This window comes from Balearica regulorum, chromosome 20 (assembly GCF_011004875.1).
Source record: "Balearica regulorum gibbericeps isolate bBalReg1 chromosome 20, bBalReg1.pri, whole genome shotgun sequence".
In the NCBI taxonomy this organism is placed as follows: domain Eukaryota; kingdom Metazoa; phylum Chordata; class Aves; order Gruiformes; family Gruidae; genus Balearica; species Balearica regulorum.
Genome location: NC_046203.1, coordinates 4,677,089 through 4,700,004, shown reverse-complemented (window position 1 = coordinate 4,700,004; position 22,916 = coordinate 4,677,089). Strand labels below are relative to the sequence as shown.

At 49.0% G+C, this 22,916-nt stretch overlaps 2 protein-coding genes across 7 annotated transcripts in view; one reads left to right on the top strand and one right to left on the bottom strand.

Moving 5' to 3' along the window:
* Positions 1-258: 258 nt before the first annotated feature.
* The window catches only part of HSPA5 (heat shock protein family A (Hsp70) member 5), a 50,276-nt gene continuing 27,618 nt past the window's right edge, over positions 259-22,916 (top strand). Inside the window, exon 1 of the mRNA XM_075772850.1 lies at positions 259-269. The gene's annotated coding sequence lies outside the window, so the exon portion shown is untranslated. The remainder of the gene's footprint in view (positions 270-22,916) is intronic.
* GAPVD1 (GTPase activating protein and VPS9 domains 1) overlaps positions 11,050-22,916 on the bottom strand; it is a 32,283-nt gene continuing 20,416 nt past the window's right edge. For all 6 annotated transcript variants that reach the window (XM_075772819.1, XM_075772813.1, XM_075772816.1 and 3 more), the window contains 10 exons: positions 22,399-22,479; positions 21,628-21,750; positions 20,955-21,084; positions 20,449-20,558; positions 19,612-19,771; positions 18,945-19,132; positions 17,406-17,619; positions 16,736-16,808; positions 15,652-15,849; positions 11,050-14,940 (listed from right to left, as the gene is read on the bottom strand). In XM_075772819.1, coding sequence (XP_075628934.1) covers positions 14,800-14,940; positions 15,652-15,849; positions 16,736-16,808; positions 17,406-17,619; positions 18,945-19,132; positions 19,612-19,771; positions 20,449-20,558; positions 20,955-21,084; positions 21,628-21,750; positions 22,399-22,479 — 1,418 coding nt within the window. In that variant the 3' untranslated portion in view covers positions 11,050-14,799. The remainder of the gene's footprint in view (positions 14,941-15,651; positions 15,850-16,735; positions 16,809-17,405; positions 17,620-18,944; positions 19,133-19,611; positions 19,772-20,448; positions 20,559-20,954; positions 21,085-21,627; positions 21,751-22,398; positions 22,480-22,916) is intronic.

The window sequence follows — 22,916 nt, the reverse complement described above, 5'->3', positions numbered from 1 at the left end:
TCAGCCTGGCCACCGTTTCTGCCTGCGTCCCAGGACAACTGGGACAGGACGGGCAAAACCTGGTGGCCCTGATGCCGAGGGGCTGCTGCCCTGCCGGGAGCTTGTTCCCACCCATGGGGCCTCTCACAGGGAAGCTGGATAAGGATGTGTGCGAGGAGATAATAACTCACCTGTAACATGCTATCTAATTGAGCACTGGTGCATTGGAGACGGTGCGTGCACGTGCCGAGTTTGTAGTCAGGATTGCCGCAGCGTGAGTGGTGGTGACAGTGGGAAAGTGCTGTGCGTGGCATGGCGATGCCCTGGTGCCACAGGACTCGCTGGCAGCGGGGTGCCCATCTTCCCGTGGCTCCTTTCTGACCTAATACCATCTGAGCACTTGTGTTGATCCTGCTCAGCTGCAGGAGTGGGTGCCTGCGACAAGTGGATGCTGGTGTGTGAGGACCCCATCCCGGGCACCCTGACCCCCCCCCGGGGGGGCAGCTTGGGCAGGCAACGGCCGGGGGCCTGGAGGGAGCCAGGGCCAAGAGCTGGGGACACGCTGCGGGGCACGGCGGGGCGCAGGCAGCCTGCTGCCGCCGGGCTGTCCTGATGGAAACGCTGACTGCGCTGGGGACAGGGAGCCCTGCAGCCTCTGGGGGACCCTGGTCCAGGGGGCTGTGGGATGGGGTGCAGGATGGGGTGCAGGATGGGGGGGTGCAGGACGGGGATGCAGGACAGGGCGCACGGCAGGGCTGCGGGATGGGATGCAGGATGGGGTCCGGATGGGGTCAGGATGGGGTGCAGGATGGGGTCAGGATGGGGTCAGCATGGGGTGCAGGATGGGGTGCAGGATGGAGCACAGATCGGGGCTGCTGACTGTGTGCCGGTGCGCGGGCTGAGGCGCCTTTGTTCTGCGGTGCGGTTCCCACTCTTAGCGTGCCATCTTGAGGCCGACAGCAGCCCTCCGGCGCCGCGCAGGCTGCGCGCCCGCCGCCACAGCCCTGTCCCTGCCCCTGTCCCTGTCCCTGTCGAGGCCAGCCAGGGTATGGGGGTTGGTCTAGTTACGGGGTTTTGCTCCTTTGGGGTGAAATTTCTCACTTCTGGAGAAAGCAGCCCCCAAACCGTCTGCATTGGCCCTGGCAGCGGCTGTTGGGCATTTTCTGCCCTGTGCCATGTTCGGCTGCCCGTGAGCACACGCGCCAGCCCAGCCTGGACGGGGCCGCGGCACAGGGCAGGCGTGACTGCCACAGGACCGTGCAAGAAACATTGCAATGCTAATTCTTTTATCAAATGATAAAATCTGTCCATATTGTAAAACACAAGCCCCTGGGTTCCTGGGAGCTAAACCACGTACCGGCGTGTTTCCCTCTGAGTTTCATTTGAGAATCGCACGTCCTTTTAACACAAAGTCACACTTCAGTGTTCTCACCTGTGCGACTATTTCAAGAGCTTAGACTGCATGTGCAGGATAAATCCCTCACTGGGGGAGCAGGAGGGGGGCAGTGTGGGGTGACAGCCGGGGGCCAAGCGCCCCAGCAGCCGGGGCCCGGGGCCAGGGCGACGATGCCCGGCTGGGCACGTGGGGAGCACACGGGTCCATCCTGCCTTCTCCCTTTGCCGTGCCCACACCATCAGTGACCTGACGTGGCACGACAGTTCTGAGCAGTTGGGGGTCAATGATAATCCTCCCCCCCTCCCCCAGTACCGACTCCATGATTTTTAGTGAATTAGGTAAAAAAAGGCTCGGCAGGTCTCTTTGCAGATGATGTCCCTTCTCAAACGTATCTCTTCCCCAGCCCTGCGCGCCTGCCATGCCATTTGGGGAAAAAAAAGACGTCTTCTTGGGGAACGGGACCATTTGCATCCCGGTTTGGTGCCTCTCCTCGCTTTGTTGCTGGCAGGAGGGGGAGAACCAAACTCATCCCCGCACTAAACCCTGCAACGGAAAATAAACAAATCAACGTTGTGGCTGGGACACTTCCCCTTGGTGCAGGGCCCCCCCCTCCCTGCTTCTTTCTTTGTAAAGCATCATTATTAGTCAATAAAAGTTAAATCCCCGCAACAAGACGGCACCCCTCACGGAGGAACAGACTGATCGACTATGAACAAGAAGACCTGATAAAGCACTAATTCAATTACTTGCCAATATTTGTTCTTTTTTTTAATGGGGCTTTTTTTGTTCTCCTGAAGAATTTTCTGCCTTTCCTCTGCTCCAGGTGATAAAACGGGGCCAACCACAGGAGGAGCAGGCACGGTGGCCAGGACTAGCCACCGCAGCCCTGCCCGCAGCCGCCGAGGGGCTGAGACCCCCCCGGCCGGGGCGTTCGCCCCGGCCGGGGGGGTCTCAGCCCCTCGGCGGCTGCGGGCAGGGCTGCCAGGCAGGGGTCTTACGGCAGAGCGTCATCCAGCCACGGGCTCTCCAAGCAGCTGGCATCGGCATCCAGGTCACCGTCTAGCCTGAGGGACCGACATCCCCGTGTCCAGAGCTGGGGCAGAGACATCTGTTCATCGCATCTTCCCTGCGGACAACGGGGCGCCCAAAGCGCCCGGGGCGGGGGGGAATGCAGCCGAAATAAGGGGAATGGGAGCCCCCAGGCTTTGGGGAGCAGGAGAGGTGCTGGCACAGGCATCGCCCACCCGGCTGGGGCTCTGCAGCCAGTCTCGCTGTCAAGGCTTAGGCAAAATGCTGGTTATTATTATTTTTCTTCGCTGATGCTCTCCCAACACAAATTCCCACTCCGTACTAACTGCTGGGGTGATGGCGTGTGCCATCCCGCCCGGCTCACCCAGCTCGACGGCTGCCCTCGCAGTGCAGGCAGGGTGAGCGGGCAGGACAGGCAGCCATCACCGGCAGCAGCATGTGGTGTGGGCAAGGTTTGGCAGGACGAGCAGGCGGCGTGCTCCCTGCTGCAGGGACGTGCTGTCTCCTGCCGCCCCACTGGCGCCGGTGCCACCCGATTGTCTCTGGCTGTGCCGGGAGATGCTCCCTTGTACCTGTGTGATGGCCACAGCCCCAGCCCTCCGCTCAGGCGCTCAGCTGCCAGCTGTGCCCCAAGGGCCGTGGGTGGGTGCCTGGCAGACCCTCCCCGTGCCCACACAGGGGACACGTGCGTGGAGCCGGCGGTGGTGACAGGTCCCACTGGTGCTCCACGCCCCAGCTGGGACCCCTCTGCCGGCAGCAGCACTGGGGCACAGGCAGTGCCAGACACACAAACTCCGCTTCCATGTTGCTCTTTGGCATTTTAGAGATAATAAATTGCTAATCAGCAGCCACCCCTTCCTTGGTGTCCTGTGCAGCAACACTCCAATAATTAATTATAAACTACAATACTGATCAGCTTGCGTGTACTCCGTCTGCACTGACAATCATTAACCATAATATGAAATTTATAATGTTGAGATGTGGAACCTGGTGAGATGAACCGCTCTGCTTTTTAATCAGTTTTATGGGATGATATAATGCATTGATCGACAGAGACAAGATACAGCACGTGTTCCTGTGTCTATAGCTGTGCAACCTTATTAATTTAGATTTACAAAGAGTTGCTGGATCCGGAGGGGAGAGAGCCGGCGAAGCTGCCTCACGCAGGACGGACCTGTGCAGGACCCCCAGGGCGGCAGCCGGCGGGGTTCCCTGGGTGGGGGGACACAGTGCCGGGGTTGCTGCAGCCTCAGCTGACCTGGCGCTGGGCAGCGCTCCCCAAAGCCCGGCTGTGTGGCACGGGGTAGCCCCAGCGTCCGGCAGACTGCACCCACGCACCCATCCGGGGTGACGCTGGTGGGACCCTGGTGGGTTCGTCTCGGTCTGGTGAGCGGTGGTGCCTGTCCCAGCGACACGGTGCTGGGCAGCCTGTGCCTGCCGGCACGTACGTGCCTGCGCCTGGCCCTGCCTGAGCCCTCCCTCCTGCCCCCGAAATGCATCTGTGACTGGGGCATCGCCTTCCCAACCAGTACGGCCCAGTGGCGGCCGGACAGCTGGTAACCATATTGGTGTGTCTTGGGCTGTCATATCGCATTTGCACGCCTGCTCTGCTCTGCATCCGGGGAGGCTGGGGTGGTGGTTTTCAGGTCAGAGCCTGCATCCAGCGCAGGAGGAAAATTCCCATTTCCCCATCAAGACTTTAACTGTGAAGTGGCCTGAACTCGGCTCCTCCGTCCCTGGCAGCAGCTCCACGCCGCAGCCGCCCCGGCACCCCAGCCGTTCCCCGGCACGTTCAGCCCTGCACCGGTGCCTGCCGGCCACGGCTCACCCCTCAGCCAGCGGCTGTCCCAAGGCAGCGGCAGAGGAGCTGGAACGGCTCCAGTTGCTAACGAGTGGGGCTGTAATTAGTGCCAGGTAGCACGGTTCTATGGAAAGTACAGCTTGTCAAAAAATTTGGTTTCATTCTTTCAGTTTAAAAATTTAACTAATAAAAGTAACTGAGAAGCTGTGGTATACTTAGGCTTCTGTTAGGCATTTGATTTAATAGTACATGACGTTTTGATTAAAAAATTAGCTCTATATAATATCAATAGAGCACACATTAAAAGGATTAAGAATTGGCTGACTGACACGTCTCAAAAATTGGTTGTCAATGGGGAATCATCATCGAATGATGATGTTCAACATTTTCATCCACGATCTGAAAGTAAATATGAAATCAGTGCTGATAAGTTTTGGGATGACAAGGCCTAGTGGGGAGGTGGGAACGCTGACAAAGGGGAGCTGAGGGAGCTACAGGAGGGCTGAGATGATGCCCAGCGCCAACGGCATCCCCACCTCGCTGCCATGGGGAGCCTACGGTAGCCAAGCCCTGCAAGGGATGGGTGACTGTGGGGCAGTGAGGGGGGGGGGTCACCACAGTCTTGGCCCCCCAAGCAGCACATGAGTCCCACTGATGTGGCTGGAGTGAGATGCAGAGTGGGTGCAGGAGGGCTCCAGGGCACCCCCCAGGTCCCCTGCACAGAAAGGCTTTGCTGCACGGCCGGCTGGTGCAGGAACTACTAATGCAGGGAGGGTGGATGGGGGGTGGCCCAGGGAAGGACCAGTGAAGGTTTGATACTGGGGACACGATGAGCAATGGAAGGATTGGAGTGTTTCTGGCTGAGCCCAGCCGGGAGCATCGCTCTGCCCCGTGTGCCGGGGCAGCGGCAACAGGCACCCGGCTCACAGCTGCCCCGGGGTGCTACGTATGCGTGACCCTCAGCTGCTCATGCCACGGTGGGCAGTGGGTGCCTGTGGTCCTGTGGGGATGCAATGGGAGGTCGGGGCTCAGCCGCCCACCCTGCAGCCCCTGGCCCCCACTCACCCTCCATGAGAGATCACCGGTGCCACTGCAAAGGTTCATGCATGAACTGTGAGCCCTTGTGAGGCACAACCCATCACACCTGGCACCCCCGAAACACCAAAGGCACCGCCGGTGCCCAGCAGCCCCCAGCAGCCCCAGTGGCCACCTGAGCGGCAGGGTCAGGCGCCGCGTTTCTCAGGGTGATGTATGGGAAGGAAAATCTGCAGCTAACCCGCAGCTCCACTTCGCATCAGCCCTGTGCTGGGAAGAGCAGCAGCCACCTCTGCTGGAGCTGTGGGCAGGAGGGCTCACGGCACCCTGGTGTGCGGGCGGCCTGCGGGCTCCGGCAGCTGCACCGCCGGCAAGAGTGACTCCAGCACCCGTGGGCCGGGCACGGCACAGCCGGGTGTCCCCCGAGGCCCCTCTCACACACCGTTTCTGCACACTGTCTGAGTCCTGCAAACATGATGCGGCCGAGCTGTTGTGGGGATGGAGGGACCAGCACATGCCCGTGCAGTGTCTCGTGGATGCGTGCCACGCCGACATGTCCCAAGCCGTCCGGGCTGCCGCTGCGGGAGGAGCGGTGGGGATGCAGTCACCCTGAACCGCTCGGGATGCAGCTCTGGGACCGGAGCGATGGGGAGCGCAGTGCTGCGGGGGCCCGGGCGGCCCTGGTGCCACTGGCTGCTCCCCAGCGTGGGACGGGGCACTGTGGCTGTTCTTCCTCTGCCAGCCTTGGCAGACGTGGAGTTTTGAAAGGCAAATCTTTATTAGTGCAGGGAGTGTGCCTAACCCACATTAATTCCCAATTGTGAACGCTTTCAATTAGCAACTGCAGGCACTCAGCCTGCTGGATGTGTTCATTAGTGACACAGCCTTGCCACTCGGTGACAAGCCGGATGACAAACCTGTCTGAGGGACGCGCGAGGTTTCGGCTGTGGCACAGCGCTTGCATTAGCACGGGAAGGGGGGGAAGGCGAGGTGCCCCCAGATGCCTGCAGCGGCGCAGGGATGTGCTCACACTGCTGGGCGCGTGGAGGCGGGGGGATGCAGAGCCCCAGCACCACGTCCCCAGCAAGGGCGATTGGGTGCCCGTGATGGTGCATGCCGGTGAAGGAGCCTCCCCTGTCCCAGGCTCAGCACATCCATCACTGGGAGAGGCATTTGCAGAGCCCCTGGGGCCACCACGAGTGCCGAGTCCTCTAAATCCCGCCGAGCAGACGGCCCTGAGCCACCCTCAGAGACACCTGGTGAGCAGAAGGACACGTCCTGTCCTCAGCCATGGGCGGGGGGGGCAAAACTGCGGGCGCCTTCGGTGCTTCTGCAGGGCCACAGCCCAGGGTACCCACTCGCCCAGGGTGCACGTCCTGGCACAGCCGCGGTGCTGCCTGAGCTCAGCTGCGGCAGAGGATTTACTGCCGGGCACCGCTGCCCTCCCGGCTACCCGCGAGAGCCGGGTCGGCTCGGTGAGCTCCTGGCTCTGAGTGCCCACGGCAGCCCGGTAAAGGCATTGAGCTTCCACAGGGCTCGACTGGCCCAATAAAAGATTATCAGCTAAATAAAACAAGAAGTGAGTGATGCCACTATGCCCTGCTGGATTGAAATTGTGTGAGCAAAGTGGTTTTCTCGGGGAGATTTATTTCCTCTGCCGGCTGCAGGCAGCCAGCCCGGAGGAGAGAATGAGACTCTCGCTCCGAGGCCACCACTCCCTCCTGCAGTCAGCACTCAGCTTTTATTTCATTTTTGAGGGAATAGGAACAATAAAGGAAATACAAACAGATATTTTCCCATCACAAGCCTAGAAGCACACACACGTGTGCGCACATGCTCACCAGTACACGAGCCACGTGCTCCAGCCCTGCTCCCCCAGGCCCTGCTCTCCCACCGCACCAGCCGTGCCCAGCTGACGCTGCAGCCCCAAAATCCCACCCGTAACCCGCAGCCAGAGCTGGGAGGGTGATCCCACGCCAGCGGGAACAGTTCCTGCCCCGGCCGGGACCCAGCACCACCTGTGACAGCCGGGGCAGTGCTGGCACCCGTCCCACCGCTTGCCAGTGCCGGCAGCACCGTGGCGGGACACCGGCTGGGGGCAGGCAGCGGGTACGGAGGGCGGCAGAACCCGTGATGGATGCAGCCGCAGACAGCGCAGTCTGGGCTACAGCAGAAGCAGCTGTTCTCATACTTGCTGCCCTGGGCAGAAAAGCCGAGCAGCAGCTCAACAAGCACTTTGCTTCGCTCTGGACCTGCATTTACCAGCGGCTGCCAGGCAGAGAACGGCACGGCCAACATCTCCTCCACCACAGTGAGCTCAGCATCCCGCAGCAGCTGCCATCACTCCTGCTTTTGGTGCGAGTGCCCGTAGAGGCTGCGCACCGGGCAAGGATGAGTCCCCAGAGCCTCAGGAAGCTCCTCGGACAAAGCTGTGATCTCTGCCATGGGTGACTGCCGGTGGTGGGGGACAGATCCTGGGGGCTCTGCCCCGCCACAGCCCGTGGGGAGCTGTTGCGACACCAAACGTGGCACCCGAGGTTATCAAACCTCCGCTGGTCAGAGTGATACCCCACAGACATCATGGCAGAAACAGAGCCTGAAACCGCTTGCCATTGCCTCTCCCGTCACAAGCTTTGATTTCAGATACCATGCCCCCTGTAACGACCGGGCACCGGTACATGCTCCCGCTGAGCCCCGCTCGCTGGAAAGCATGCCATTAGATCCCCAGTAATTGTAAATATTGCAAAGTGCTCGAGTCAGCAGTCTTGCTGAATTTTGCTTTCAACATCTGCAGCCCAATAAATCTTTGTCTCCTTCAGGTGAACTGTGCTCTCCGCTCGGGCTCCAATTTCCATCCCTCAGCACCATCACCGCAGAAGCGCCGGCCCCGGCAGGGTCCCGCCGTCAGCCCGGGCAGTTGCCCGGTGGGGCTGTGGCCGCAGGGAGGGCGAGGGACCCACTGGCCTCCCGGGAGCCCCGGGCAGCCCCGGCTCCGTCAGCACCAAGCAGCCGCACTGCAACGGGCCTGGCGGCCACCGGCACCACTCACTTTGTGCCAAAACCCTTCGACTCACCAGACCTTCACTGGGCTTTTTTTTTTTTTTTTAATTGTTTTCAAAACAGATTTCATGTGGTCCCAAAATGAGACCATGATTGTAAATTAAAGTGTAATTAGCCTTTACGCTTTTATATTCATTAACTCTTCTCTGTTAATGATGCAGAGGCTGGAGCACAAACCCAGCATTATGAAACCACATCCAGGAAATAAAATAGTGATTTAGATAATGGCCAGAATGTATTGCTACTTACACATAATTAAACAAATGCTCAATTTACACTTGGAAACATGAATGAATGTTGATTAACCCCAGCCCAACGACTCTGCTGGCAATGTGGCTAAGTGGCTGCGCTGCCGGCAGGGCTGGCAGCAGCGGGCAGGGCAGGGCACCCACTGCCCGCAACGCACCTGCCCGGCCCAGGTGCTGCAGTGCTGCCGAACCGCGCAGCCACCCTGGCCCAGACCCACGGCCACGGCCGCCGGGGTGGCTCCAGCTCGGCAGGCTGGTCCCCAAAGCCGCCCCTCCCCTCAGGAGTGACGCACGGACAGGGGTTGCTGCCAGGAGCACCGGGGCTGCTGCCATAGCGGGGCCGTATCCGGCTCCTCACGGAGCAGCAGAGCCGGCGGGACCGGAGCGGGTGCTGCACGGCTGCTGACGGGGCTGAGGGGGCATCGCCTTCGCTCCCAGCCAAGCAGCACCATGTGCCGGAGGGGTGCACCGTGGGCTGTGGGGTGCCAGCGAGCCGTGCCGTGGGTCTGCCTGCCGCTCCGGCACAGGCTTTGTCTCCTGTCCCCCTGTGCCTCCTGCCCTCCAAATGTGCCAGTTACTATGGAGACATCGCCTCGTTAGCGCAGGAGGAGCCTAACAAGGTCCACTTGTGCAGGATAACATTTTCTGCAGCAGATCCGGACCCCAGGAGCCCCAATAGCAGGACAGGTGCCAGGGCCCCAGCCCCATCTCCCATCGGGGCAGCACAACGCTGCCTGTGCTCTGGCTCTGTGCCCACCGCCACTGCTGTGCCGAAATCAGGGGCTCCCACGATCGTCATCCTGGTGGCTCCCTGCCCCGCGGGGCAGAGGTGCCATCCACCGTGCGCTCTGCTACCCGGCCATAAGCCGAGCCCGAGGAACAGAGCTGTTCACAGGGATGGCTCAGAGCTCTGTAAGGAGGTGGCAGATCTGGAGATGGATCTGGTGCCAAGCGGGGCCCCCGCGGCGTTTCCCAATGACATCAGCCATGGGCTCCTGGCCAGGACAAGGCGGGGGCTGTCACCAGCAGCGTGTGACCTACACAGCCCCACAAAGGTATCACCCTCCCGGCGCCAGAGCCCCAGTGGTGCTGGTCACAGGGGACCCCTGCACATGCCCCGGAGCAGCAGGAGGGCCGTTGTGGATGGAGACCGTCCCTTTGGGAACCTCAGGGCCAGGGGGGCTGTCCCCCACCCCAGCTCGGGGCTGGCCCTGGTGCCCTGCACTATGGCGAGCACAGGATGCGGTAGCTGGCAGCACCCTGCTGCCCACACCCCAATTTGGTCTCCATCCCGGCACCCAGCGCGTCCCTCAGCAAGGGAGAGGACAGCTGCGATGGTGCTGGTGTGGCAAGTCAAGACCTCTGCTCCTGGGGACTCCCTGTTCATGGATCGTTGACTCAACAGGCCATAATGGCTCCATCTATCGGGGTCAATACGGGTGCCTTTGACACATGATAGACAATAATTGCTCCTGCTTAGAGACTTTTTAGTTCATGGATCATTGACCTGATGGGCTGCAACAGCTCCGAAGGAGGCTGCACACCTCTGCGCTTAAACGCCCTCAGGAGCCAGCGACTGTGTAAAACCACAGCATGGGGCTGTGCGAGACAGTGCTCTCCCCAAAAACCCGCTCGCTGGCACAGGTTACCCAAGGCCCCGGAGCCCCTGGGAGCCCTCATGGTAGCGTGGCCGCAGAGGAGCGGCCGTGGCAGGAGAAAGGCCGGCACGTCCCAGCACCCCTCAAACACCAGAGGACAGGAGCAGGGTGCACAGGCAGGGGTTCACTGCCCGAGGTCTGCAGGCTGGAGCTCCCCTCTCCGACAGCAACTTCCAGGTATATGATTTAATGAAAGGCACAATAAGAAGTGAAACAATTAGAATTTCTGCCTCATTATCATGGTAATCTTATCAGTCGGATAATGAGGTATTAATGGAGATTTAATGTGCCTCTCATAACAGAATCCCTTGGAGAAAACACATAAGGAAATTGCTGTAAATCCACTTAATGATGGAAAGGTCCCCAAACACCATATTCCAGAGGATGAAAAATGCTGGATGCAAATGAGAGAGAATCAAGGTCAATAACACTGCAGGGACTGAACTCACAGCAGCACCACGCCACTGCCACGTATCCATCCCGGTCCCGCTGCGTCGCCCACCCGTCCTCCCATTTGGGGGTGGGTGGGCAATGCGGTGGGACCGGGATGGATACATGGCAGTTGCCGAGATCCCACTGTTGTGTAGCTGATGTGAATAAAATAACCGAAAAGCTCTGTGTTAAGCAGCAAACTCGTCTGTGTGTCCTCTGCCATTAACTGGATCTTGTTTCTTTTTTGCCACCGTCCGCTCCTCGTGAGCTGTTGGTGCATGCGTGAAAAAAAAAAGGGGAGGGCGGGGGGGATCGTGCAAAGTTAGTGGTAAGCTGTTCACGCTTGCAACGCCATCTCCAGCATAACTGCTGATGGCGTTGGAACAAGGCAGAAACATGAAACCCAAGCGGTTAAACTGCTCTCCTTTTAATCAGTTTTTACAGAATAATACATTAATAATCACGTTAGAGACAATATGGGTTTCCTGTATACAAGATTGTGCAAGCTCATTAATTTAGATTTATAAAGGCTTTACCAGTTTCAAAGAGGAGAGGCAGTACAAAGCTTTTAAATAGAGGTAAAGCACAATTAAAAGGTACAGAACACACACTACTAACTCAGCAGAGATTAATTCTCAAGTAGTACAGGCTCAACCAAGTCACCAGCTGTTACCCAAACAGCAGTATCCTTCCCCGTCCTTGCCCACCGCTTTCCTGCTGCCCCAGCTCTCCCGTCACGCTGCCAGCCGAAGGCGGCACAGTCTGTACCGCAGCACGGCCGCACAAGTCGTGCTCGTGCCAAACACACACGCTTCACTTGCCTGAAGCTTTGCTGGGGAACAGGTCTGCCTCCTCCCGCAGCTCCTGGTCTGGCCTAACCCCCCCGCTCCTCCTCCACATACTGCTCAGCATGACCATGGCAGTGAGTTGTCAAACTTCTGCGAGAATTTGGCTTAACGGAACATAAACATTTTCAAGTGATACGAACCAACACCGTGCTCACCAGAAACTCACCTACAGCACACAGGATCGCGTTCGTGGCTTTTTTTCCTGAATTTTATGGCAGTTACATTCAGCATTTGGTAGTATAAGGTCTTCAAAACAAAAACTTTTAAACTCAAATACTTAATAGGCCATGCATGTTCCAGTTCTCCTTAAAGAGAACTTAAAAAAGCTTCAAAGAGAAATCTCATGTAGGGTTAGGAGCAAAAAGGAATCTCCTAGGGATGAAAAACCCAGCCCTTTCCTTTCACTCCTCTACACAAAAAGGAAAATACCACCTCTGCAATATTAACGAGCATAGCCCTGCCATCCTTTAATTTGGCAGTTCCTCCAGACACCCCACAACCAGCTGGTCAATAACCAGCCTTAAGTCCATGACTGCAGTCTGCTACTAACGACCTACCCCCTGCCCCAAAACATTCCATTCACCCTCAGTGGTTGAAGTCACTTCATGAACAGAAAGCACCAAGTTTTCAGCAACAGGTACGTGGTTGGCTGGCACCTTTTGGCAACAGTTCTGTTACTTTTGGTCCTTTATGCACTGTCTTTTCACCTTTACTATTGCACACCAAAACCTAACAACGTCACTTCCTACACATGTAATTTATCATTTTAAAACAAAACGTTACAGGACACCAGGAGAAAATAGTAAGAGGGTATTACAGGAAGGTTTTTAATTCTTTGGAAAGCCTAATTCTCTAACTACACCTATCAAGACTATATAAAGGACTTTCAGAGTAGGTTGGAAAAAAGAAGCAAAGGACCACCTTGCTATGAAGACTCTCAGCTCATCTGGGGCTCATTGAAACACTTACTGGTTTTAAAAAGAACTAAATAATAATAAAAAAGACTCCAGTTCTTTTACGTATTTTTCTATTCAGTACTTTTAAAGTATTTTTCTACTCAGAAAAACAAAGTGATAAAAATTGTGAAGGAAACGGTTCTTGCCCCTTCCACAAAGGAGAGCGAACCTGAAAGACCTGATGGTGCTGATCAAATCCTGCTCACCAAGTCTGCAAACAGAAGCAACACGCAGGGTAATCACCAACTGAAGTGTCTTTGTGCCTTCTTTAAGGATTGTACAAATACTCTCCTCGACTAAAACCCAAACTGCAGGACTAAAAGAACTTTCATATATCGGTCTTAACATCTCATATATTCAAGTAATAATTAAATATTACAGGACACTTCAATATAAATTTATTTATATTGCTTTTAGATATGATCTGGCCATATCTTCAAGGGCATATTTGTGCTTCGCTGCTGAGTGTTATTGGTCAGGGCTGTGCTTGCAATATTAAGTTACGTGTTCAGCACCAAAACCCCATCAAGGCTAAATAACTAGAATATTGCAATGCTACACAGACTGAGTTACCACAATAAGGCAGATCAGAAGAATTTTGTTTCTACTGAGTATTACTCCTCCATAAAGTCTCTAACAGAGGAGAAAGGCTATAAATCAAAGAAAAAAGTTACCGTCCCACCCTCTCACCTGTGATTAGTCTGGCAAAAATCACTATACTGGATTATATATTAGAGTCCTAGAAAGTAAGTTTCTTTAATTATGCCTTGACAAGTAGCACAGCCACATCAAGCACTTGATACTTTACATAAATTGCTCTAATTTCAGTTAGCCAAATGATCTTCCCAAGTAGAAGTTGCTTACAGGTTTTAATCATCAAAATGCACACACCCCCCAAAAAAATTTAAAAAAAAAATCAGTTGTATTTTGAAAAGAACATGAGAAAGATTTTGTTTTCTTTACCACTCGCAGACACCAAGTCTTAACACATCCCTCTGTCAGAAGTGCAACAAACACTCTGGGAAGAGCAAGAAATAATACTGACATGAAAAAGTTAGATGCTTGCTGTCCTTTTTCACTGTAATTCTAGCTAAAAAAGAACAGCAAGTGCTTATATACAGGTAACAACCTCTGGCCATCACTCAGACCATTTCACTCATGAAAAATCCATGTGGTGTTGTGCATAAAAACTTCTTTAAATTGGTAATTGTCAGTTTAAGGGAAAGGTGGGGTGAGAAATCTATAAAACACCCTGAACTGATGTCATGATATGTTTCATAAAGAACAGTGTTATATTTTAAAATATTTTATATGAACAGTAAAACTTGCACTGCTGCATAGCAGACAACACGAAGAACATTTAGTAAAAACATTCACTGAAACCCCTGGCATATGTATTTAATGTCACTAATCAAAATATATATTACAGTCCAAGGTTCTGTTAAGGATCTCTGTTTGGGGTTTGTACAGTATACACAATATTTCAGAAAAAATATTACAGTAAGGTATTTTATTTCCCCTTTTTTATATTAGACTTATCTATTGTAACTTACAGTCCCTCTCCTCCATATATCCAAACCTTTATAACACCCTAATGCCCTAGCCAAAAAGTGTTTAGCTATCTAAGAAGCCCTGTCTATTATAAATTCCAGTTTTAGAAATTTCAGTAATCTTAATTACATTTTAATAAATAGTTAAGTTTGCCCTTTTTTTAATCTTAGCCTTTCGAGGAAGTCCTTTCATTACCAAAACACAGTATGTCACAACCTGTTAGAGGTCAGAGAGGCTTTTGCTTGTTTATTCAAAGGATAATGAGTCCAAAGATAATTGCAACGCATTAAATATAGGTATATAATATTTACACTGTCCTCTTGGATTTTAAATTTAGGTGAAATACAATTGATAACTAATGTCAGCTACTACAAACTTTCAGTGTGGCTGGTGTTTTATTAATAAAAGGTGTATTAAGCTAGAAAGTATACTAAGTGGTTGCCCTGATTCTTCTTGTTTCAGTTTTGTATCAGAAATTAAATGAAGTGAATTATTCTCGTGAGCAAGAATTCAGGAAGAGGGGTGGTGGGAAAAGCATGAAGAAGTTTCTGCATGTTTTGAGATTCCAAAATACCTGAAAACTGTGGTCCCTTTTGCAGTGCCAGTATCTATAGGGGAGAAAAATGCAACCAAAAGAGAAGAGGAAAATTTGTTAAATTAATTTGATTAGTAAAGGTGTGTTTTAAAATGCCTCAGTTCTGTACAGTATTATACAAGGAAAGTCTCTTCTTCAGCTTTTGCAGCTGTTGTACATTCTTATATACTCTTCTTCTGCTAACAGTCTGCCCATACATGTGCTGTTTGCATTACTTGCGTTCATCAATAGTTTTAATGAATTCAACTGCTGCTGTGAACTGCATCCACCAGTATGATTCTTCTCCAGATAAGCAGTTGGCATAGAAACTACTAATGTACTGAACAGTGGACAGCAAGCAAGGTGGATTTGCCTGAGGGTTAAAGAAGAGAGAGATACTCACAGCTTGTTTGCAAAGCTAAACATAAAACATTACAGGATATAGAAGAGAAATACTGTTCTATTTGTAAGGTGATCCTCACACATTCATAATACATGATTATGTAACATATCTGTAGGGTAGTGAGTGTTTACCCATTTCGCACACTCAGAACGCATCAGACTTGATGGAAGGAGCATTTTTCCAACAAGGAAAAATGACTAGCAGGCCAATAGAAAGAAGGGTGATACTGGCAGAATCTATAAAAGGCATCGAGGATTTCAACACATGGAAAAGCCTACTGTTTTGGCATCTTTGATATCACAGACCATTCCCCAAATACTCATAAGTCAAAAAAGGTCAGCAACACAATGCAGGTCAGTCCTAGTGTGGACCTTGATCCTGAAAGAGGACAACATTAAGCAAGCATAGATGACAGATGCTGGTGGACACACCTCAAAAAAATCCCAGTCCACACACATCACCTGCACCCCTATTTCCTTGGTTCCAAATGCGAAGTTTGCTTGGATTGAAAAAACGTAACTGTGACCACACTGCTGATGTTTCTATTTAAACCTGCTGAATTAGATCTGGTTTTGAGTCTAGCATGCTCCCAGTTACCCAAATGCATTATTCTTCTTCCTAAAATTTGCTTGTTTATTAGAATAATTAGCTGAAGTTTGTGATCTTTGCAAAAGAACTCACCTTTATGAGGACAAAGACCAGAACAGGAACAAAATCATCTGCCCCAGGTACTGAATCCTCATTTGCCAGACTAAGCAGGTTCATGATGGTTGAACACATTCGCAGGATACATTGTACTTTGTCTCGGGGGGTTTTATAAGCACTTATTGTGCGGATTTCAGACTGTGCAGATGGCCATGGTGCCTCCCGGAGATATACCTAGGAAGAAAACCCCAACATACTGCCAGGTTTTGTTTGTCCAAGCTGCTACTGTGCACCGCAGAGGATCTGAAGAACCAGAGACTTGCAGGCAGAAGCAAAGCTCCAGAGAAATGGGAAGCTTGAAGTCAAGGTGGTTACACTACACTCACAACAAAGGTGGCTTCCTGCTGTGTTGTAATAAAAAATTACAAGGAGCCGGGACTCTCTGTGCAATAATTAGCCTGTACTTCTCCCTGACTTCTCTAAGAGATTGTTTCAAATGAAGGTGGAGCTGTATGTCTGAGTCTTCTGTATCAGCAGCTTTATGAACACTCATCGTTTTGAGTCATATGGCTCACGTGCTAAATTGAGAACTAGGAAAGCTGCAAACATCCAGCCTCTGACAGACTTCTTAAGCCTACCACCCTGCTTTTAGTTCTCCTATTCACCATGAGAAAAGTGAAAGCACTGGGCATTTTCACAGATCTGCAAGGTCCCACTAATTCTGGCTAGTGCAGAAAGTTAACTTGACAGCTGTAAACCACAGCTATGGCATATGAATCACATGAGAAGCATAAAGGATTCAAATCTTGTCTTTTGAAGCAAATTATCAGAAAGTTACTGTATCTTAGTATAATGCAGTATTAGTTCTTAAATCTTACTATCAGGATAGAGGTGGCAAAATCAGAAAAAAAAAAAAAAAAAAGAATTTGGAAGGATCAGTCAGCGGAAGATACCAAAGCATAGACATGGCATGCTTTTCCTGCAGAATATTTCAGCTGTCACATATAGAAAAGCAACACTTCTAAGTGTAAAACAAAACAACTCCCTCCCCATCCCAAACACAATCAAAACCAAGCACCCCGACACACAGACAAAAGTGAAGGAAAGGAGAAGTTGTTACCTCAGGTATCTGAAGTGCTTTGTGGTTTGCAGTCACTACTTTAGATAACCTCTGTATGTGCTCATGAAGGACCCTGAAAACAAACACAAAAAACAAGAGTGAGAAGTAAGCAGCAGCCAGCCAACAGTCTCCTGGGGCTTCCCCCTAGTTTTACGCTTGATACTACAAGAGAGATCTTCATGAATCCATATAATCATGATAGTCCTACAGCCAATGGACATCAGGCCGATAAGAACTGCAGAGGATTTTGCCATACAGTGGAGTACAACCACACAGCCAGTGCAGTGTTCAGACAGCGTATGTTCTAACACACAAAAACCAAAAACCCCAAATGCATGAAAAATACTGTACCAAAACAGAACACGGAAGGAGTGGGTCCTGAAGCAGATTTTGATCATTCTCTCAGCATACACACTTGCTGATCTGGGAGTCTGTATCTCAAGTCATTACATCTACATTTTTATTCTGTTCTAGCAGTTTGTTGCAAACACAAAAACTTTTGCACATAATGCTAAAGCACTTCATTGTTCTTTCATAAAACATTCTGAAAGAAAACATGAGTTTGTATAGCATGGCTGACTTAGTCAAGTCTGGCACGTGAAGACTGCACGGCTTCCACCTGCACCAACTGCAAAAGAGAAACCAGGGACTTCCAATTACATTAACTTACTGGTCACGCAAAATATCTCCATCCTGATTAGGGTAGAATGCAAGTTTGAAAATACGATTCATCACACTCCGTTCTATAGCTAATTGTGCATCTTGAAGCTGTTCTTCACTGGCATTCTGCCATATGGCATCTTGAGCCATAGCCCCATATAAGAACTGAAGAAAATCCTCAACTTGGGCTGTTTTATCATCTGCTGCTGTGAGTTTCTGGAAATCTGGTAAAAAGTAAAAAGAGAGAGAATGTGCAGTTAAGTAAAAAAAACATTATTTCTGATAGGTTTTTCTGGAAAGAATAGCCCAGAATCTACTTCAGACTTCTTGCCGGGCAGCATCGAGGCTTCATTTTGCCCACACCCTGGTAAGGGAAATACAAGCAGGAACACTTGAAGTAAATGGATTAATTAAAGGAAAAGCATATAGAACACATTTAGCAAAGCATATGGTCAAAATACTCTACTTGATACTGTGTTAGTCACTTCGTCTGCAGTACCAGTTCTTATGCCTTCTTTCCAGCCACCCACAGAGATAACACCTAGAACAATGACTAGAGCAGTCGCTGGCAGGAACCAGTACACGCAAAGTTGTCAGATGCTGGAAAGGGGGGCAGGGGAAAATATCAGGAAAACCCACGCGTACCATTTCCTACCCCTACCTTTATTAAGTATGCATAGCTGCAAAATTCATATTTATCTACAAAATACAGAATGAGTGATGCAGCATGACCAAATCACTGGCCATTCATTGGCTTCATATTTATAGCACTCTGCACCAGAAGACAACTGCCACTCACATCTGCCAGCAGCCTAAATGCCACAGTTGCCAATTTCTCTTTTAGATCATACAGAAATAGCTGTCTCCTCTCTGTCCAGTAAAAGGGCTTTAACGCCTTCCTGGGTCACTGAATACCAGAACCAGTAAATATAAGTTCTCATATTAATTCCAGCCTATTCAGGCACATTTAATATACAGCACTATATGCGCCAGGAGCAAGAACTGACTCCAAATTTCTTATCCACTTCATTAACTCACGTATGTCCATAGAGAACATAAAAGAAACTATTTCTAAGTGACTCTGTTTTGAGAGCTGTCTTCCTGGTGCCGATATCCTTTATGCTATGATATTTTTGATATCATACTACTACTATTGCCCTAGGTACAACCACAGGTTCTGTACTGAGGACTGAATGCTGCAACTTCATTTATCATTTATCAGCAGATCTAAAATAATTAATAATATTCATGCTTCTTCCATGGGGTCGATGCTAGATAATATGATTTAGCAGAACTTTTTAGGCCAAGTGAGGTCAAATTACCTTCATTCTCTTAGCCCATGAAAAATGCAGTTACCATGGCTTAGCTGCCACAACACACTGCTAAGTCACAGTAATCTATTTGAGCCATTAATTCACCAGCTGAAATGGAAACTGTTTTAGGAATCAGCTCCTCAGATCAGAAGTTGTCTTTTAAAACATTAACCCAAGCCAGCATCTAAATATGGAGTAAATGAATATAAACATTGCACGGTCTGCATTAATCCTACCTTGAATAAACTCCCTTATTTTCTTTTCTTTGCTCTCTAGCAGTAACCTCACACATACTGTAGTGAAGTATCTGTTGGCCACTTCTTTATCTCGCAGAACTCTTTGCAGCAGCCTTTCCAAGTGCGCTTGTGTCGTTTGCAGGCCTTGGCGACATCGAGTTAAGTAAGCGATATATGGAGCTCTTTTCCTAAAATAAAGAATGCTGTACATTAGATTCATAATAAAGATAGAGGCTAATAGCTTTATAAACTGTTAAGTTGTAGTACAAGAGGAATCTTCAACCTGTTGTTTTTAAAACAAAGATAACACTTGAATTAGGAAGTTCTGTCTTATACAGATTTCTCTGACTGAATTTACTGCCCTTGCAGCACTCCAGGATGCAAGACTAAAGCAAATTCCAAACAGCAACTTGTACGTGTTAGAGCTGAGCGTTACCCACAAATCGATTTAACCTGAGTTTATTACCATCTGGACTGACTTGAGGTCCAAGCTTTTTTAAGCCATTTGCAGACAGGTGAGACAATTTCATCATTTTGTGGGGAAGCAGAGATGTAATAACCTGATTTGGTAAAGTACAATTTAAACCAAAAGGGATCTTCCCAATCTGCTAGTGAGTAAAAACACACATTTGGAAACCCATTCATAGTAAGATACTGAACAAGCTACCTATAGTCTTCTGCAATAGATGCCAGCAGCTTTCGACAAGTCCTGTTATCAAAGCGGCTCACACATCGCATCGTCTCTTGCAGCTGGGCCATCAAGTTCTTGTCTTGGAGGTTAATAGCTTCAGCTAGCTGAACTTTCAAGAAGCACACAATTTCGTTATCTAATAAAGAACAAAGGAAAATTATTAAGGAAAAGAAATGTAGGCATGATGAAAATAATACTGGTTTTGAATATGGGAAACATGTAACTGTTTAAAACAAAACCTCTGTGTATTAGGCAATAAGTCTTACTTTAAGAACAATTTAACAAGTCTTTTTGAATTTTCCAGCTATCAAGGGATAAGTTTTCATATCACTATCTTATTTAGTCGTTAGAACCATTCCGAAATGCAAAGAGGACCAAATAAGGTGACAAATTCACCTGTCTGCAAATAAACCTAGAATGAATGGAAGGATGCAAACACATATATACCAAGTCAATGTAAAGACTGAGTGACTGTAGCACAATTCCCAACAGTGCATGTATTTTGGGAGTCTATTCTACAGCTTCAGGCTCTGCCTGCACTCTGAGGCGCTTCATTACAAAAAAAGTTAGACCAGATTTAGTTGGCAGGCTTGTTTATGGAGTAAGAAAGAAAACAATTTGGGGAGCAAAACGCAGCCTATGCTCTCTATATCTATGTCAAGCAAGTTTGGGGGTTTTGGGGTTTTGTTTGTTTGTTTGTTTGTTTTTAAGCAAGTTACCATAAATGGTGCAGTACAAGTGCCATTAGATGGGGTAAAGAAGTGACACGTACAATACAAAAATATATGTATATAGAACATAAAGAACATTTACCTTCAGGGTCTGTGTGATCTGGTAGACCATTCCTTGTTGAATGTGTCAACATTGGGAAGGCAACAGAATCTGCTGAACAAAGAGCCAATCTCAATTTCTTCTTCGCATCCCTTAAAGAGGAAAAATATTTTCTTAACAAAGTTGCTGCAAGGTCTGCTTCTTCAATAAGCAGTGGTATGTTTGTTTTGTTTTTTAAATACTGCCTAAAAGTTATTTAACATCATTTTAATATACCAGTGTTGTCAAGACTTTAGAAAAACAGTTCTTTTGATAGAGCACCTAAACCAGTTTAAAAGGAATTTTCCTAAACACTGAACTGCTCTGTCCTCTCAGGTTACAATATCCCCCCCTTCATCAGTGGGAATATGACAGTTTGAGATGCTTAAAACTAAAAGCACGTAAAAGTTTACAGTTGATCCATATTAAGATTTTTGTGGGAACCAATCACATGGCTTCAGCTTTTAATTCTACTTTGTGGGTGAGATTAAACCTGCAAACGTATTTACCTGTAGGAGAAAGCAGAACTTTGTGGCTGTGCTACTTGACTTGCAGAGTCTGGGAGATCATCTGCAGACATGTTTTGCAAAGCCTCATCACGTGGAGAGTCATGCATACTCTCACCATCCCCAATGGCCTCTATGGAAATGAAAAAAACAGCATTACACTTTAAGAGAGGAGCTGGAAGAAGAAACTAGACTAATATTCTCTATTTTCTTCTTGTTATTCTAAGGTTGGGGCAGGGGGAGGGGGGGGAAATGGAGATAGCAAATATGTGAATACATGAAAAAATTATATTAAAAATATACAATCTACAAATCACTAAGAAGAAACTGCATCTGTTTTGGAAGGCAATATAATTCTTCAGTATCCATTAAAAAAAAAACACCTACAAACCAAAACCAAACAAAACCTCTCCCACAAACAAACCCCAAACTGGTAAGAGATGTGCTATTAACAACTAACCACCTCAATGGTAATATGAAAGAGCTGTCCTTGGGAATACTGATTTAATTCCCCATCTCTGAGGCACTGTCTCACAGATTATTTAACAAAACGCTCACTGGCTTAGAGCTCACATTGTTCAGCTGTTAGTACTAACATTTGTCTAGAATACTGAAGTGTTTTATCTTTAAGAAGGAGAAAATATGTTGGTGATGTTTATAAAAGCCAGGTTGTTACCTGCACTGTCATAGTTTACTATGGCTCCTTCACTAGGACTGGTTCGCTTAATTGCATTCCTGTATTTGTCCAGAATGTCCTCTGCAGCTTGTGCCTGTGCACTGAGCCTTGGGCTGGGATCATCTGAAAAGACCAGTAAAACCAACAGGAGTTAACCTTGTATGGCGCCAACTGAAAGCAAATACAAAAATTTAGGCCTACACATTTGGACTCTGGTTTTAGCCACATCAAACAAATAGCTGCTTGGGTTCCATGTAGCCACAATTCATATATATTTGTAAAATCTGAAGCAAAAGCAGAAAAAAAAAATACAATGAAAGTGAACAAATAAAGCCAGATCCTTAGTGTATTTATACTGTATACACAAATGGTTCTTGTACGTTTGAAGACTTCTAGAAATGATTAGGCAAACAGAAAACTAAAACACCCAGGTTCAAATCATGTTTAATTTAGTACTTAAGTAATTATTATAGGAACGTGTCTGCAGCTATCGTTACAGCTCAGCTATGATAAGGACGTGAGCTTTGTAATGAGAAAGAAAAAAAAAAAGTGAAAAGAGAATCCAGCACTATACATATTGACAGAAGCATGACAATTTAAAAACAGTCTTTAAAGCAAGAGGTCTTTATCCATTTTCTTATTCGGAAAGCCAGTTGTGAACATTAACTACAATAACATATACCTTCCTGTAAATAGATACCTGGTGGGCACTCTGGAACACTAGAGGGCATGTTACAAGAGAAAATTACTATGATGATATTATTCACATACCTTGAAGTGTTGAGTATCTGTCAGGCACCATGTCATCTTTGTCCTTTTCTTGTTTTTCTTTCTTTCTAAATGGAATAGGAGCTGAAAATGCAAGGTACCTTATCAAAGACTATTCTGAGATAATGGCCAGACTGAAGAAACTTTAAGAAAGTTGCTAATGCAGAAGTCTGTCATCAAATAAACTTCAATAAAAACATAAGTCTATCTATAGGGTGGAGCAGAACTGTACTGTGATAATATGTAGTAAGCTCTGCCTTTAACAGACATGCCACCATGAGCCAAGCAGAACAGTTTTGCCTTCCAGGTACAGTACATTCTAGCAATCACCAGCCAAGGGAGACAGGTAGCTTCCCATTTTTATTTACACATTTCATTACAGTTCAGTTTAGCCAATAGTCCTAATTCAACTATTGGTTACAATGACACGAATCTTTTCTGGCAACTTGTTTCCACTAGTAAATTCAGGAAGAAGGTGCAAAGACAGCACATTGTGAAACAGAAAAGCAAACAAAGTGGTA